Source organism: Acanthochromis polyacanthus, chromosome 18 (assembly GCF_021347895.1).
Source record: "Acanthochromis polyacanthus isolate Apoly-LR-REF ecotype Palm Island chromosome 18, KAUST_Apoly_ChrSc, whole genome shotgun sequence".
Taxonomy (NCBI): Eukaryota; Metazoa; Chordata; class Actinopteri; family Pomacentridae; genus Acanthochromis; species Acanthochromis polyacanthus.
The window spans coordinates 24,708,688-24,726,340 of NC_067130.1; the positions used below are offsets into that span (position 1 = coordinate 24,708,688).

The window sequence follows — 17,653 nt, forward strand, 5'->3', positions numbered from 1 at the left end:
GTTTTTTAACTCAGAGTCACCATTGACACTTACTATTTGCATTTGCAGGGATGACCAACAACGCCTCATCAGACTTCCCCACAGAATTACTGGCGGTGACATGCACTTCAACAGACGTCTTGTCTGTCAAGGGAATCGTTTTAAGTACTGTAAAGTTACTGGAGCTGCTGTCTGCCTCGGATCTGTTGACCATTATACGTTCCCACTCCCAACTTCCATTCTTGACTTTATCCTTTGGGTTTTGAATCGTTATGTCAAATCTTGTTATCCTCCCATTGGCAAGCTCAGGATCCTGGAAGGGCAAAGTCACACAATGTATGGTAACTACCAGTGTAGGATTAAGTGTACAGAATCACAACTAACAGGATTACCAAAGAGGTTCAAAATAAACTAGGATGCCAGTATCTTTACGAAATCAAAGCTGTAAACTTTAACATTGTTTTGGTTACTTTCCATTATATGTCACTGTGCAGTGTGTATTCAATTATTAAGATGTTCTATGCATTGCTTGAGCTGTAAACGAACTAGAAATACATCACCACCTGACGAATTATTTCATTCCATTCATTAATTAAATCTTTCCTTGATACGCCTCATAATGTTTATTTTCAAACAATATTTCAAGTGAAAACATCAAAATGTATTAAATTAATTTTTCTAACATTTTGTTTTTGTTCCAGCTTGATCTCATGATAATGCTGTGTATTTTTTTTTCTTTTTTAATTTCGGACCATAGACAAACATATGCACTTTGATGAGGAACTTTACTTTAACCAACTATTTGCCCAGTAACATCAGCACATGGTAAACAGTAAACACTTGCATATCATGGGCTACAGGTTTAGTACCGGTCTTCTGTTCACAGCTTTAAATCTGCTGTACACAAATACTTTTGGATTCAGCATCTCAACTGGATCTCTTTTTGGTCATCCATCCATCCATCTTCTATACACCGCTTTATCCTCACTAGGGTCGCGGGGGGTGCTGGAGCCTATCCCAGCTGACTTGGGCGAAGGCAGGGGACACCCTGGACAGGTCGCCAGTCTGTCACAGGGCTACATATACAGACAAACAATCACACTCACATTCACACTCTTTTTGGTCATGCACTCAATAAAACCTAAAACCACAGTCAGAGATACCAGATGTAATGATGGTAGTTATCAACTGTCTATGTTAAACCAGGCTTTCTGCTTCAGACTGTGCGCATTCACATGAAAGGGGGTACATCGTGTGACTCTTCCTCAACATGAACTGCACCAATGTAATACCACCGATTTCCGCCTGAAAGCAGCGGTATTAGAGAAACAGGTTGTTGTAATGGATAAGTATCAGGAATACATTAAAAAAATACTTAAAAGTAAAAATGCTGGTAGAAAACTACTCATTGTGTCATAATATATTTGATGTATGATTACTGCAGTCATTCATTTCTAGGTGTTAAGAGGTGTTGAACTTGCAACTTAATACATTTAAACATAATATTGAAGAAGTGCATTCAGGTCTTACAATTGTCCCACATTGAAGCATATGTGAAAATCCCTTTCGTTTAGCCAAATCAAAGTGAAATTTATGTTAATGATTGAATATTTTCTGTAATAAATACCAATACAATAATCAGTTTTCTAATTTATTGCAAATCAGTGCCATATATATAAAAACACGTTGATGCATTTTCTGCATCATCAGCTAAATACATGCAGGGTCCTGCAGCAATGCAACACAGGATTATTAATGTATTGCTCAACAGGTTTACAAATATACCATATTCTCTGAATCAAGAATCTCTATCACTCAGCAATCAGGAAACGAGAAGACAAAAGGGAGTAATTCCGCATAAAGTGCACAGTACTTCTACATAGAATGGATGGCATATTAAACAATGTTCTACATTTTGCCACCAATGGTAAAATTAGAATTATTTGGCAAAACAGCGTTTTATGTAAAATTGAATGTGATGTGGGAATTTACCTTACAAATTAACTTTATCCCATCTTCAGCAATGATCTTCCATAAATCTGGTTTACTTCCTGGTCCTACGTCAAAAAATTAAAAAGGAAACAAAATCAATTTTGCAGCTAAAAGCAAAATTAAACTCATCACAACACAACAAAAATTGACAAGCACTTGTAAAGACCATATGTGTCTTGAAGACTTCTACAAGTCAGAATTTTCAGTGGTGGAATCATTGAAACTCATGTTTATCACAAAAAACTATAATTTATTTTGCTGTTCACAGTTTTAGCAACCCTTTCCTTCAAAGTTAATATATTTTCAAAACTTCTGTCATTGTATTGGGGAGCACCTATTAATGGCTACACAAACCTCACAGAAATTACTCAAAACTATGCTTGCAAGCCATTGTAAGCTGACTCACTGAGGCCAAATGCAGTCCATTCTTTGCACAAGGAATGGGAGATTTTGTTGTATTCCTTCTCAAATCACTGGAGGCCTTCATCACAACCATCTCCGTGATCCTTAAACTAACTCTGTCATAAACTATGGATATTTATGGTATCTGTGGAATTTAAGGATTGACACATCAATTTTTTTTCTTTTTTCTTTTTTTAAATAGCTCCCACATTGAAATTTCAGGCTATGTTAATATCTCAGGAACTATTTTTCAATTGTCACAGTTATTTCTCATCATGCTATTGGTTCAGAACTTGCTATATATAATCTATCCATCCATTCATTATCTATGCACCGCTTAATCCTCTGTAGGGTCGTGTCGGGCTGGAGCCTATCCAAGCTGACTTATGGTGAAGGCAGGGGACACCCTGTACAGGTCATCAGTCTATCACAGGGATATACAGAGTCAAACAGTCACACTCACAATCACACCTACAAACAATTTAGAAGTCACCAATTAACCTTTTCTTTGAATTTTGGGAGAAAGTCAGAGTACCTGGTGAAAACCCACACATGCACAGGGAGAACATGCAAACTCCATGCAAAAAGATCCCAGACCGGGATGCAAACAGGGGACCTTCTCGCTGCAAGTCAACAGTACTAACCACTGAGGCACTGTGCAAAATATTAGAATATTTCATGGAGTGCCACACAAATGTCAATCAAGGACCCTTAGACACCCCCATACAGTCCTAAGAATAGTTCTAATTGGCTAATAAACTCAAAACACCTGCAAAGAGCCTTTATATTCTCAGTCTGGTTGAATATACACAACCACAGCCATGGAGAAGGCTGCTACTTTGACAGCTGCCCAGAAAACAATCACTAACACCCTCCACATGAAGGGTAAGACTCACAAGTACATTGTCGAAAGGGCTGGCTGTTCAGACTGCTGTAAGCATATCAATGGAAAGTTAAGTAGAAGGAGAAATTGTGGTAGGAAAAGGTGCACAAGCAAAAAAGATGACTGCAGGCTTTAGAGGATTGTCAAGAAAAACGGATTAAAGAATGTGGTAGAGATTCACAAACAGTGGACTGAGACTGGAGCCATGCATCCAGATGTACCATGCATCTTTGTGTCCACGAAATGGGCTTCAAGTGTCAAATTCCTATTGTCAAGCCGCTCCTGAACACCTAACAAAACCAGAAGCATCTTACTTGGGCCAAGCAGAGAATGAAATGGACCACTGCTAAATGGTCCCAAGTCCTCTTTTCAGATCAAAGTAAATTTTGCATTTTTTTAAATAAAGGTCTCAGAGTTTGGAGGACACTATTCCTCCAAAGTTCAAAGTTGCTTGAAGTCCAGTGTGAACTTTAGACAGTCAGTGATGATTTGGGTGCCATGTCATTTGCTGGTGTTGGTCCACCATGCACAATTAAGTCCAAAATCAATAGCCATCTCCCAACACTCCATGCTTCCATCTGCTAAAGAGCTTTTTGGAGATGAAGATTTTGTCTTACAGTGGGACCTGGCATCTCCCTACACTGCCAAAACCACTCAGAAATGGTTCACGGACCTTCTGTTTTTTAAATTCATCATTTGACATATTCTAATATTTTGTGATTGATTTGGGGGGGAGGGGTGGGGCATCATGAGCTTGAAGCCGTTATCAAAGTTAAAACAAATATAGGCTTAGATAGGATTACCCTAATCCTAACCCATGCAAGGTGTTCGCCACCACTGCCAAAAATTAACAGTATTGCCGATTATCAAAATATTTTTCTAATGTTTTTGTAATGGTTAATTCATCAGCATGAGCAAGCTCTTTAATCAAAATGATATCTTCAATGCTAAAATACAATTATCGTTGTTGTCCATGAGTTGTCAAATTTACTGTTTTACACTAAAAAAGGAGAAAAAAATAGTAAAGCACATCATTTTTGATTGAGATGCCAAATTACACTTATTTACTTGGATTCCTGAACAGAATAAAAAATGTTTCAGTGATTGTATGTTATTTTTGATTCATTTCTGACTTCTTAGAGAATTCCAGCATGCTGGCTCAAATTTGGGTATGAAATCATGAACTCAGTAAGAACTTCTTCACTCCTGTTCAAAATGGTGAAGCACAGGGAACTCACTGAAAAAGACAGAGATTAAATTAAAGCACTTCATGATGGTGGATGGTCTTTCAGAGAAATAGGGAAAGACAGTGTTCTCACAGTGTGGTCAAGTATGCCTTGGGACTCGATTGCAGAGACTGGTACTGACAAAAAGCCCCAAGGAAGAGGCCAAAAATGAAAGCCAACTCAAGACATCAGGCACTTCAAGATTTGAAGTACCGTACTAGAAACTAATAAAGTCTCCAGAATGACCATAAGTAGAATAGCTGCTAAGAAGCCATCAATGAGGCTTGCCAATATCCAAAAACGCATAAAATTTGCCAAGGAGCACAAACACTGGACTGTAGATGACTGGAAGAAGGTACTCTGGACGAAGGAGTCCAAGTTTGAACTTTTGGGTCAGCATCATCGTGTTTGCAGAAAAGCTGGAGAATGTTTTGATGTGCGATGGATTGCAGCCACAATGAAACATGTTGGAGATTCCATTACGGTATGGGATTCCATTTGTGGAAATGGTATGAGAAAATTATCCCCCCCACCCCCACCCCGTTTCCAACGACCCTAATAAGGATTAAGCAGCATATAGATAATGGATGAATATATACATACATATATACATGCATACCACTTTGAGCAATGCTTCATGAAAAATATTAACCTTTTCTATCGCTTTCTAATAATATTAGTTGTACTTGTACATGTGAATTGATAAAAAAAATTCTACTAACACAATCCCACTGTCCCAGCAGATTTATGCATATGGTCATTGTTTTGATACGAAATTATACAAAAGATCAATTTGTTTTCCTATTTCAACTCAACCAAAATCAGGAACAATTTGATTTACATGAACTTCTGAAGCAAAGACATGATGAGAAATACCGATGAAAACTTTATTAGTTCCTCAGATATTGTCTGAATTGTCTACAGTCCTAAACAATCAACCTGAAACACAATGTTGTATTTGGCAGGCAACTGTTTTTACTCAGTAAAACCAGTCTGAACTGGTACTAGAATACTCACGGTCCTCTTGTGTTCTCTCGGTAGCATTTTTACTCCAGTTGCTCCAAAAACCATGGTTCTCTTGGGAATTTTTGCAGCGTACTTGAGTGACATATACTGTGTATGGTTGAAGGTTCTGAAGTCTGAAGGATTGAATATATTTAGAAGTTTCTTCAAGCGGTACCTAAAGAACATAAACCACAGATCTCTTACTAATTTTGTCAAAGAAAAATAAAAAAAGACAAGTCATATACAGAAAATATCTGAGAAACTAAAAATATTTTAGTCGCAAATGGGTGTGATTCCAGGTCTATGAGAATGCACATATCCCTCTAACAGGATTTGCAATTGATAAGCCCCATCAAGGCTCTGGTTTGGCACCAAAAGACAAATATTTAATTGACCCAGTGAGTTAAATATCTGTCTTTCTTTGAAATCATGTACTGTGGTCCCCCAAAAAAATGCAGGATTTGTGCATCTGCCTTTAGATCAGAAACACATCTGAACGAAAAAAGGCAGAAGGCCAGCTGGGTCTAAAATTAGAGGCATATTAGAATCAGGCAATCAGAGTTTCGTCCAATAACTATTATTTCTGTTCCGCACAGGCTCTGATCTCTAATGGGTTTCATGATGAGTTACTATGGGCAGCAATGGGCATTAAGGACGAATGTATTCCCAACTGGGTCCACTTCTGGAAAGAAAATCCATGCCTACCCTGAGCAAGATGAAACTAAAAAAAAAAAAAAACCTATCAAGTCAACAGTCCGGGCTCGTGTGGCGGCTCATAACTGCTACAGATGAAATTGCAGCTCCAAAGAGCAGTCTGCTGATGTGACAATGTGGCCCCCTGGACCCATGAGCCACAGAAGATGATCGACTGGCTGGACTTGCTCTGTGTGGTCCATGTAGCAGCTCAGAGCCCAAATGGGGAACAGCATGTGAAGGCACCCCTCCTATGCATTGCTGTGATACTCTCAGCAACATCCTTCTCAACGCAAGAGGACAGGGCAATTCTCAGGCCAAGTTTGGTTGCTCATATGAGCACATCAGATTACTATTAACCATGTCAAGGCATGAAAATTTCCCTCCAGAGGAAAAAAATAAAAAATAAAAAATCACTATCCCTACAGATGGTCATGATTATGTTATGTTGATGTCATCATCCTGACCTATAGCCATAATTCCCCCAAAAAGTTCTTAGTTATATCTGGAGAACGGATGTGACTGAAACCTACCAGAACGCCGTTCGATTTGGATTAGGGTATCTACTAATATTTCTGTTCAAAAAGGAACTTTTCTTTTGCGAACAAGTATTTCATACTGAAAAGTATTCTATATGTTTTGTTTTTAATTATTGTGACATGCAGCACACATATGGTTTTGAAATTATCACCAGTTGACTTGCATTCCTAATCTTTTTGTTAATTACAGCTTCAACCCTTTTCATAGTTTAAATCACTTCTAATCAGAGATAGTTTAATTTACTTGTCAAACACTTGCAGATTCTGGATCAATGACAAGATGAGAAATAACAGTGGAAATGTATGGCTTCTATCTTTAATAGTTCCTGATATTCTGTTGTTGAAACATGGCCTTGAAATCCCTTTTGCAAAAAATGTGCTGAAAGTGAGAGGAGTTAGTATTTGATCTATCAAGCTAAAATTTAAAAATATCTTTATGAATAGCCATATTTTATGCTAAATCAGAGATGGTCAAGCATAAAATTCTCTAAAATTTGGACTATTGACCCACATTTACGATTTTTCCACTCAGGTTGAAATGCTATATCAGGAGACAGGTGACACTGAGGGCGCAGACTGACATTGCAGCTGATTTATGGGATCTCTTTGTCAGGCTAGACTTAAAGCGATTCACTTTGGACGGCAGGAAAAGTCTTTCCAAGTACAAAGAAGTGGTCTGGTGAAGGTAAGCTGCCACTGCAGGTTCAACTAGTGGTGTCTGATGAAGGCTGCGATCCTCTACTACATACTATAATTGCCTATAAAGCATGATGCATTTAAGGTATGTAGAGCATTTGTTTTAGAGGCATAGCCTGAGTTTTTTCATAATGGTGTTTTGTGATCATTTGACTTATACATTAGATAAAACAATGTACAGTATATGGTCATGTATTGCCATTTGCACGGTATGGGTAATAGCTAAACTTGTGATAAAATTGGGCACAGACATACTTACGTAATTCCATATCGGTGATTCACGTCGGCAGAATCTGATTTCATACTTCAATTTCAAATATTCAACGGCAATAGGATGAGCCCACATTATGAGAAGAGAGGTGGGAAAACCCTTCTCTGAAATTACTGTGACATCAGATGGAGGGTTTGTTTTCACTGCAACAACAGAAAGCAGTCATGTCAGATGGAAATCAAGAGCTACTGTTGCATTAACACACTGAAGTTCCCTTTCAGCACTGCCATTCAGGTGAAAACATGTTCAATACCAAACTAGATCAGAGCGAGCAAAAATAAATGTGGCAGTACTGTGAAAAGCGTATTCATACAATACTACAATGTACTTACCAAAGTAGTTAGCATCCTTTTTCAGGTGCTCAGACTCTACTTTTCCAAGTTTATTATGTGCCTCTACCCAGATGTCCAGTTGCATAAAACTGGGGAAGACATTCAGAGGCACTTCGGCAGTCTTTGTAGATGTACCCTTTGTAGTAGTCTGTGATGTATGATAGGTTTCACCACTGTTGACAAAAGAGTAAGTTAATATCATTAACAAGAACTCTACAGTAAGGGTTACACAATGGTACACACCTGGTATTCATACAATTTAAACAATTTCATATTAACTTTACATGAAATGTTCTGTCTCTCTCCATACTAATATCTAATTTACACACACACAAGCAAATTAGTTAAGTGGGGAGGTTTTTTTCGTTCCTCTGGATTTGTTGCGCTCTTCTGCTTAAAATTTGTAGGTCTTCACCTTCCTCTCTGAGGTGCTATAAGATACCATATGCTGTGACTTAGTGCTATCAAAAAAACTGAAAACTAGCCAATAGGAGTTCCTGTCTGATGAGATTCTATAAAGGCATAGACTACTTTCTCAGTCTAGGGTCATAAGCTGCAAGTGGACCTATTTCACTGCTGAGCAGAAGAGAAATGGAAACACTGGATTAACCAAAAATATTCATCATGGTTTCAACAAGTGCACTGTCATCACAGCAGCCTGGGTTTGCTCAAGTCAATCCTCAGTCAGGCCTAATAATGTAGTCAGATGTTTTTGAGAATATAGTTCAAGCAGTGCAACTCGACACAGAGTACTGTAGCAGCCAGTCTGACTTTATTCCGACATGCTAAAATACATCAAAAACACAAATGCTGCCAAAATTGACTGAAAGTGAGTTACGCAAAAACATATAAAAGGTATACTTACGAGAGGACTTGTCTGACAATCAGCGTGTATATTGTAGGGACTTCTGTTGTATGACGTCCTACTGCTTCCCACTCACACCTGATGGCTGGAGAGATGTATGTACCTTTCTGAACCGCTACACAGGACAGATTCTCAGGCTTCTCTGGACGATCTAACATTGAGACGACAGACAGACACCAGCATTTTCTTTTTCACTCTCTGACAAAATGAAATGTAAAAATTATTATTTTATAATTTTTTCATGTTCTTTGTGTATTTTCACTAATTGTATTAAGTCGAATTCAGTTATTATTCTTCAGCCCCAAAAAGACAAAACTGAACTGGAAAGGCAGTGACCGTCCATAACAATGTAACCCCCACGTGTATATTTCTAAGCACAGCAGGCGGCTGTACGAAGAAGCAAGTTCGACATAGCAAGACTGTCTTTCTGTAAGGTGGCTCGACAACACCCGAAATCCCAAACAGAGCTAACAGGTAACATAACGGTGGTTATCAACTGTCTTTTGTTAACCCAGACTTTCTTCATCATGCTCTGAGTGTGCACCCGTAAAAGTGGGTGCTTGATCTGCCATTGGATTTTTCTTCCCCACAAAAATGGGCTATTCATGTTCCGACTACTTTGGTAAAGAACAAGAAGAGCCATTTTTTAAATGGAGAACTGTAAAGAATATTAAAAAAGATTATGGTAAAAAGCAGTGTTAGTGCAAATGATGCAAGACAGGAATGCTGGTAATAAACTGTTACTCATGCAAGTTAATATATATATTTTATCTTTCAGTGCACCTTCAATGCTTGCTGCTCATTTCTAACATGACAGCTGCTCATCAGACCTGCTAAATACAGACACGTAACAGATGCTGACCCTCATTGAAGAATACGTGGAAATTTGAAATTAATGTTATTGTGATTGTTTACTGTAATAAAAAGCAACAGACTAATCAATCTTCTAATATGTTTAACAGCTGCAATCACATTGCATGTTCTGTATTACCAACTAAATGCATGCAGGTTCTGCTGGCAAGACAACATATACTGTTTATGCTACTGTAAGTGCACAGTTCCATTCAGTGGCATTACTAGGTTACAGTTAACAGGTTTGCAGATACAACATAGTCCCTCAGCTAAGACTTTGGGTCACTCACAGAGAATATGCCAGGAAAACAGTTGGTGAAAAAATGGTGCCTTCTATCACTGATTTAAATATCAAACTCTGTATGGAACCTCCTCGCAGGTTAGCTGTCCATTTTAAGTTACCCTGGTAATCCAACCAGGTTAAATGAGAGCCACCTTCACGACATTAAGAACTCTGGCTTTTGGCTCCACAAACTTGCTAACTCATTTATATCGCTTCGAAATATGCCCCTCAGGTCAGGTATGGACATCAAATGCAGGTGCGAAAAAAAAGTTACAGGTTTAAGTTCTAATGAAAACTTACAGCCTTTCTCAAGGAAAATCCATGAATAAATTTGCCATTGTTCAGGACAACCTTAGATGACACCTCCTTGCAGAGGCAAAGTAACCATTCAGGTTTTTCACTTGTGATGGGGATAGTGACATTAAGAGCTGTCCTGTTGATCTTGATGTACTGTTCTTTGGGTACAGTAGTCTTTGACAGATTCCAGTAGAGATCATCTGCTGTGACTTCATCTGTGTTGATGATCATGCATGTAGCTGTGAAGTTAGTCCCAATCTCAAGCACTGGAGACTGTGGAGCTATCACCAAATGGCTGTCATCTTCTGAAGACCAACAAAGCAAAAAAAAAAACAAAACAAAACATGAAGTTTAAACTTTCAGAGTCAAATCCAACTAGTACTGTGCTTAAGTCAGAATTAAAAGTTTCAATGTATTAATTTGATGACAGTGACGATAGGAACATACACTGCTAAGTGTAGCGGTATTCAACTTTTTAACCCAGCTTTTGCTTGTCATGGGATGTGGACACAAAATACATAACATAATAGCAGAAATAAAAAATATCATCCCAAACAAGCAGTGTCTATTCCTGTCCTGTTGTTGATATGACCACAGCAAGGCAACAACCCATTACTCAGGCAAGTGTCACACCCACTAGGGATGCTCCTAACAATGCAACTCCACAAAATACAAGCAAAATATCACAGCACACTAAACAAACAAAAAAAATGCAAAAAAACAAACAAACACTGCTACTCATTGGCAACATTAATTCAGTAATGTGAATAAATACAAAACAAGCAAGCTAACATGCATTTTTTGCAATTTTGAGAACACAGCAAAGAGAATCAGCAGCATTAAAAATACACTACAAATACAGAAAACACCTGCAGAATACAAAAAATTACAGCTGCAATGAGGAGGATATAGCAGCACGCGCATCTGACTCAATCTCATTAATCAGAACGGGAATGACACCTTGTGGCAAAACCAGTTACTACAAAAAAACAAAATTTTCACAACTGTTATGCTTCATTTATGCAATGTTAAAAGAATGTGAAAAGGAGTAAAATCCTTTTCCACGATGAAGAGAAAAATGCATCAAACACAGTTGCTAGCCCTTGTGCTAACCTTGCAGCTATAACAGATAACTAACTTAAAATGGCTGTAAAATTAGGTGAGTAAGAAAGGATTTTGTTTAACGGTATTAATACAGGACCTTATATTGCAGTGGTTTAGGATGTCAAATGGTGCATGTCTTTTTTCTAGTATTACTTAATAAAAAGAAATTAGAAGAAAAAACGCTGCTTAGCACAATGTGACAATATAGGAATTGTTGCCACAAGTTGGGAAAATGTATAGTTATACAAAGTATGATAATACAAACTATGCTACAAGCTCTTCACTCATTTGTTGGTATAGACAGAATTTCAACAAAAGCCAGAAGCGGAATGCTCAATTTATTCAATTCTAATGGGTCTTCTGGTACACATTAAATGAACATTGACATTATCAGTACTAACAATTCCACCAGTGATTTTACTGCAGTGCATGTCTAACCTATAGTTTTAGAGATGGCCTGCACTGAAAGGTCAAAGTGTAAATGGTATTGTGCCCACATCAGGAGAGCAGGTCCAGGAGGTGGGGGTTGTGGAGGGTGCTGGAGCACCTGGCCCTTTATGCATGAAAGCTGTAGGGCCCAAAATAATAAATAAAGCAAAAAATAATAGTAATTCAGCTCTACCCTCGGCTGATCACATGATCCACATACACATCTGTCACTGCTCTGAGGTGCCCAGACATGCCCTGTAAGCTAAGCGCTTGCAATGCTAGTCTAGAAATCGAAGACCCGAGGGAGGACAGCAACAACTGACAGTCCAGTCAGTAGGTTTTGCAGTGGAATTTATTCATTTTTTTTAGATGTTGTTTTAAGGTTTTCAGTATTTATTCATCATTTCTTTTTAACTTATTATGTATGAAAGTGTGTGATGTTATGACTGTCATGAAGCTGCTGTGGCACTGTAATTTCCTGCAAAGGATTATTAAAAGAGCTATCTATCTACCCATCTACCTGTTTGTACACAGTGTATTCTTGCAAGAAATTGACAAGTGAAGTGAGTATCCTGTGTGTGTCCGACTCTGCACACACCTCTCATAAGTTAAAGCACTAGTTAATCACGCACAGTGTGCTGAGGGGGAAAAGTATGCCATGCTTCTTTTTGTTTCTATAGGTTTCGTTTGTCATGGGCAAAGTACATTACAGAGATGTATCATTTTACTGTCAAGTGAGTTGCAGTGTTTTTCTTGTTTCTAGAGGCAATGAGGCATAGGTTATGTTATTTCACTAAAACTATGCAATGTACATGCATGTTCACATAATTCTGGACTACTACAGTATAAATGCAATAATAATTAGAATAATTTGAAATGTGATTTTCTCAACCTCTCATTTAAACATATCAGTATTTGTTTATAACATCTGTATATATACACACAAATTAATAATAATATGCATAAATACAAAATGCATAACTTTTATACCTCACTGTCTTGCAGAAAGTGGATAGTCAAGCTGAAAAAGCACAAATACATTTAAATACATGATTTCTATATTTTTACTTTATTATTAGCACTACAATTAATAAAAGGCAGACTATGAATCAGCATCATGTAGCAAATTTGTGGCTATACAGTATATGTCTTGAAAAGATATGAAATGTCAGTGTGTGTGTGTGTGTATCAGATTGTAGTTTATCATCATATTTCATTCTGCAGAGATGGCTTGTAAGGACAGAAGGTTGAACAAAAACTAAAGGAGCAGCGTGAGGCTGCGACAGGCAGTGGATCATTCACCAGCCAGATGGCAAAGAGCACGAAAGCTAAGAATGACAGATGTACCAGCTATTTACATTGCAGATGTATTCAGTTTAGAGAAAACAACAAGCACAATTTTAATGTTGTCGTTCTGGTACATTATTTATCATTATGTAGAGTGGTTATTATTGATTAGTTGTAAGAGATGTTAATCAGATTAATCCAAGAGCAAATTGTGCCTTGTTTCTATATGGCCAGGGAGTGAGTGATGATAGGTCCGATGAGAAGATGGAGGAAAAGAAAGAAGACTAGGGCTGGGTGATATGACGATAGATATCGTCTGGATGATAGAAAATGTATCCTTTTATGTGAAGATCCTATCGTTTATATCGCCGTGTCGCAACACACACATTAAGCAGTATTTTACGTCACTGACGTGCTTACGGCAAGCCCAGGCACACGGCTAAACACAAGTGGCTGTGTCCGAAATCGCATACTAACGTACTACTCATACTAATGTGACGTCAAAATAAGTATGTAGTGCGTTCACATTGGATAGTATGAAAGATTGAGTACGCGAGAAATACCGGATGTAACTATATCCGGAAAAATTTTAAGTATGCGCGGTGACCACACTAGTCATACTCAACCGCCCCATAATGCTTTGCGAGCTATCCACCGAAATGCAAGCCTCCGCGGGATATGTGGCCGGACCGCGGCGATTTTATTTTATTTTATGTGGTTAAGTAGTCATCCTAATCACCCCACAGATTTGAGAAATAGGCGTTTTCTGACCAACGTTTTAAATTTGTCAGACGCCTCACAACGTGCTACTGAATGCTAGCAGCTAGTTGCAGCAGCTCGCTTTGCATACAGAACAAGTAGCAGCTACCTCGAGTGGTCTGCAGCTACAACTGAAACGATTCGCATAATCTGGCTAATAACTGCATGAGGAGTGCCGGCTTGAAATTGCCACATTAATTATGCGACTGTTTGTTAGCGTAAAATCGACCTGAAGCCGGCATTCAGCAGAGATATTTGATAGCCGTACTTCCGGTTTTTGTCGTCGGAGGTTTGAAATGCATTATGGGAAACGGAGTAGTATACTACGTGTGAACGGTCGGCATTCTAATCATACTTATAGTACGTAGTATACAGTAATGTACTCATTGAGAATGTAGTACGTTAGTATGCGATTTCGGACACAGCCAGTGTTGCCAACTTAGCGATTTTCTCACTAAATCCAGCGACTTTCCAAAAGCGTCCTATCAACTTTTTTGTCAAAAGCGACTAGCGACAAATCTAGCGACTTTTTCTGCCGTTCTGGAGACTCTGACAGGAAAACTCGGATCAATCTGCAGTTACTGTTTCAACAAGCAGCAGAATGCTGCTGTGAGCTTCTCCCCCTCCAAACTCCCAAAGCACAGGCTGTCAGTCCAGTAACCCGCAGCAGTCCCACTGTCTGATTAGAGGACACATCACTCCACGGCCAGACGGCAGGTGAATCACGCATGCGCAAAGTCTCTACAGATCCCATCCAGACCATAGACTGTATATAAAGATGGACATAGCATCTGGCTCCAAAAATGAAAGCCCAACCGGAAGTGTCAAAAACTTGCAGTAATACGTCGTCCGCTAGGGTTGGCTCCAAAAAGCTTTTGCTCCATCGACCTCAATTCATCACCGTAAAAAAATAAAATTTGATAGACTGATTTTCTACAGCTCGGGATTTTTTTCCCGTTAGTTTTCATAGTCAAAATGAGAGATCAGGTGGCCGATCTTAAAATAAATCAATGCTGAATTTTAAATAAATCGTTAAAGTTGGCGGAGCCAGGGGCGTGGCTATACTTGATAGACAGTCTCGTCTGGAATGATTGACAGATCCTTTAGGGCGACAGAGCAACAGAAGCCTCTGCGGTAAAATGTGGGTGGGATAAGAGAGTCTTCAGCTCTCAGTCTGGCCCGCCCATAGACTGGTCCTGCCCCAGTCGCTCTACGGTCCAGCCTGTTTGATGACGCTTTTTACGTCACTGGCTCCAAAAAATCCAAAATGGCGACCAGGAAGTAGCAAAATCCGGGCTTCATTTTCTCGGCGTTGAAACCAACGGTGACGTCATGGTTAGTTTACGCCTGATCCAGACTTACGGAGCGGGATATAGATGAAAATGTTTCTTCACTGTCATACTAAAATAAACCACAGCATTTAGCCTCTAGTTGGGTGTTTTATACTCACTTTTTGGTCTTTTCCACAACGTTATTCCTCTCTCCTACAACGTTGATTATAATTACATGCAAACTGGGAAATATGCAAATTAGGCGATGACGTCATTTAGCGACTTCTAGCGACTTTTAGGACAGCCAACAGCTACTTCTTTACTGAAGAGTTGGGAACACTGCTAAAACATAAACAGCTATGGAGGAAGACGGTGGACTCGACTCAGAAGAACAATCTAAACAACAAGATGACGAACAACCAGCTCAAACCGACGAGCTTGTACCTAAAAGAGGGGGAACTTCTGTCATATGGCAGTGGTTTGGATTTAAAAAGACCGACAAGGATCAGACTACCGTACTTTGTAAGGTATGCCGCTGCCCGGTCCCGACAACAGACTCGAACACGAGTAATTGTTTTCATCACCTGAAAATGAGAGATGCTAATGTGACCAACAAATATTTTGCATATACATGCTTGGAAAAAAAGTTCTAAATAAAAAAATACACATATATAAACAAATACCTACTCCCTTTATTTGTTGAATATATGATTTCAAACTGCTTGTTCACATGGCAATTTTATATAAACTGTTCATTCATTGAATTTACTAAAAATATGCTATATCGTGATGTATATTGTATTGGGATATAAAATAAGCTATATCGGATATAAAATTTTGGTCATATCGCCCAGCCCTAAAGAAGACATTGTGCCGCAGAGAAATGAGAGCTTGCTAGGAAAAGAAAAAAGGAGGAGACAAAGGCTGGAGGAAAAGTGCCTGTATTGAGGAGCCCACAGAGAATGTTGAGGTAGAGGAAGCAGCTAACCAGGAGACAGAGGTTGGAGTGAGAGAGGCAGAGACTGAATTACAGACAACATAAAATCTTGAGGTAAAGAGAGCATCAAGCCAGGAGGAAACTGAAGCCTGAGGGAGGCGGTCACAGTCAGCCATTTTCAATGTTAGTTATTTTGGCATCTTGTCATGATCAATGTAACACTTGTTTAATCAGCTACTATCTCTCCCATGCTATTTTTAGTGTCTACACTCTCAAATCAATACAGCCAACCTCCAGTGATATCAGTAGCAGCAGCCTCCTCACCAACCCCCTCAACAGAACCTGTTCAAAGTACCCCATCAGGTCAAACATAACAAAAATATGAGGTGTGGACAATAATATGGTATGTTGTGATTCCATGTTGCATTATTTATGAATATGGGTTGCTACAATTCAATCAGTTATATTGTAAGATAAGTTTTTGTATTATGTTTCAAATTCGTGCTTCATGTGCCCCCTTTTAACTTTGAGCACTCACCCCTCCAAAGGTTTTTGTACAGCCCTGCAGGACAGCACCAAACGTGAAATTTAATATGCACAACAACAAAACAAAAAGGAATTCTGAGGTTACACGAAGCTTGCTGGTGATGTGTCTACTGAAAGAAAAGACAGTGGAATACTATCAGTAGCCCGACATAAAGAAATTATACTAACCAGCTCCAGCGGTGAGAAGAGAAGCAACGCAAGCTAACGATAACAGCTGGAGTACCCTCGAAGACACCATGACGATGACTAAATCTGAACAGAAAACACAACATGTCAGACAAGAAAGGAAAGGCAACGTTTAAGACACTCCAACCATACTATTTAAAACTAATTGTGGAGCGTTTCACGGGAGTTTAGTTAGTAAGTGTTTTTGTTTTTCATCTTACCATTTGACCAGTGATAACTTTGCTATGAAACTTAACGCTAGATGAAAATTCTCAACATGTTAGCAAATACTAGCGAACGTAAGTTTAAAAAACACGAAGGACAAAAAGTTGACTGTAGAGCCGAGGTAATAGCGTACAGCACAGTCGCTGAGAATTAGCTCAATACTTAGCATGTATGGCTCAAACTGCCCTTTATTCCGACGCCACAATGTTACCGCAATCACAGGAAAGTAGTTATACGTACCTAAAATGCGTCAAATGTGCTTCCTGTGTATTCCTAGCTAGATAAATTACACATTTTTATACTAAAACCCAACAATCGTCGAAACACGTTGAATTACTTTCAGCAGCCATTTATACTGTCTGTACCAGTTCTTCTAGAACAGGACCTCCCATTCCCGTCAGGACAACCTTGTGTTGCAACATATTGCGGAGTTGCACTCTGACTCAACGATCTGGCACCATGGGGCTTGACCGAAGCAGTCTGTTTAGGGCCTCTGCCCTGCTAAAAGCAGTATAAAGATCTTCTTAAAAGCGCAGCCATGACACACTGTTTGGTGATTTGATAGAGCAACTGCCTATCAGACACTTTGGACAAATAGGAGCTCTCTGACTTTCC

General features: G+C 38.9%; 1 protein-coding gene across 1 annotated transcript; it reads right to left on the reverse strand.

Annotated features, from left to right (window-relative positions):
- Positions 1–154: 154 nt before the first annotated feature.
- Positions 155–17,536, reverse strand: LOC110963704 (interleukin 6 cytokine family signal transduce). The gene is made up of 7 exons (XM_051938918.1): positions 17,279–17,536; positions 16,817–16,900; positions 8,884–9,034; positions 8,019–8,191; positions 7,675–7,829; positions 5,500–5,662; positions 155–292 (listed from the first exon to the last, which is right to left on the reverse strand). Exons 2-7 carry the CDS (start codon positions 16,884–16,886, stop codon positions 285–287), a joined length of 720 nt encoding a protein of 239 aa, XP_051794878.1. The 5' UTR covers positions 16,887–16,900; positions 17,279–17,536; the 3' UTR covers positions 155–284.
- Between the last annotated feature and the right edge of the window lie 117 nt (positions 17,537–17,653).

Bases quoted from the DNA above. Each gene is read 5' to 3' on its own strand.
- LOC110963704 (XM_051938918.1), bottom strand. From the start codon at position 16,886: ATGGTGTCTTCGAGGGTACTCCAGCTGTTATCGTTAGCTTGCGTTGCT. The intron at 8,192-8,883 runs GTAAGTATACCT...TTTTGTCAACAG, and splicing joins ATTGTCAGACAAGTCCTCTC to TGGTGAAACCTATCATACAT. The intron at 5,663-7,674 runs GTAAGTATGTCT...TATGTTCTTTAG, and splicing joins AATCACCGATATGGAATTAC to GTACCGCTTGAAGAAACTTC.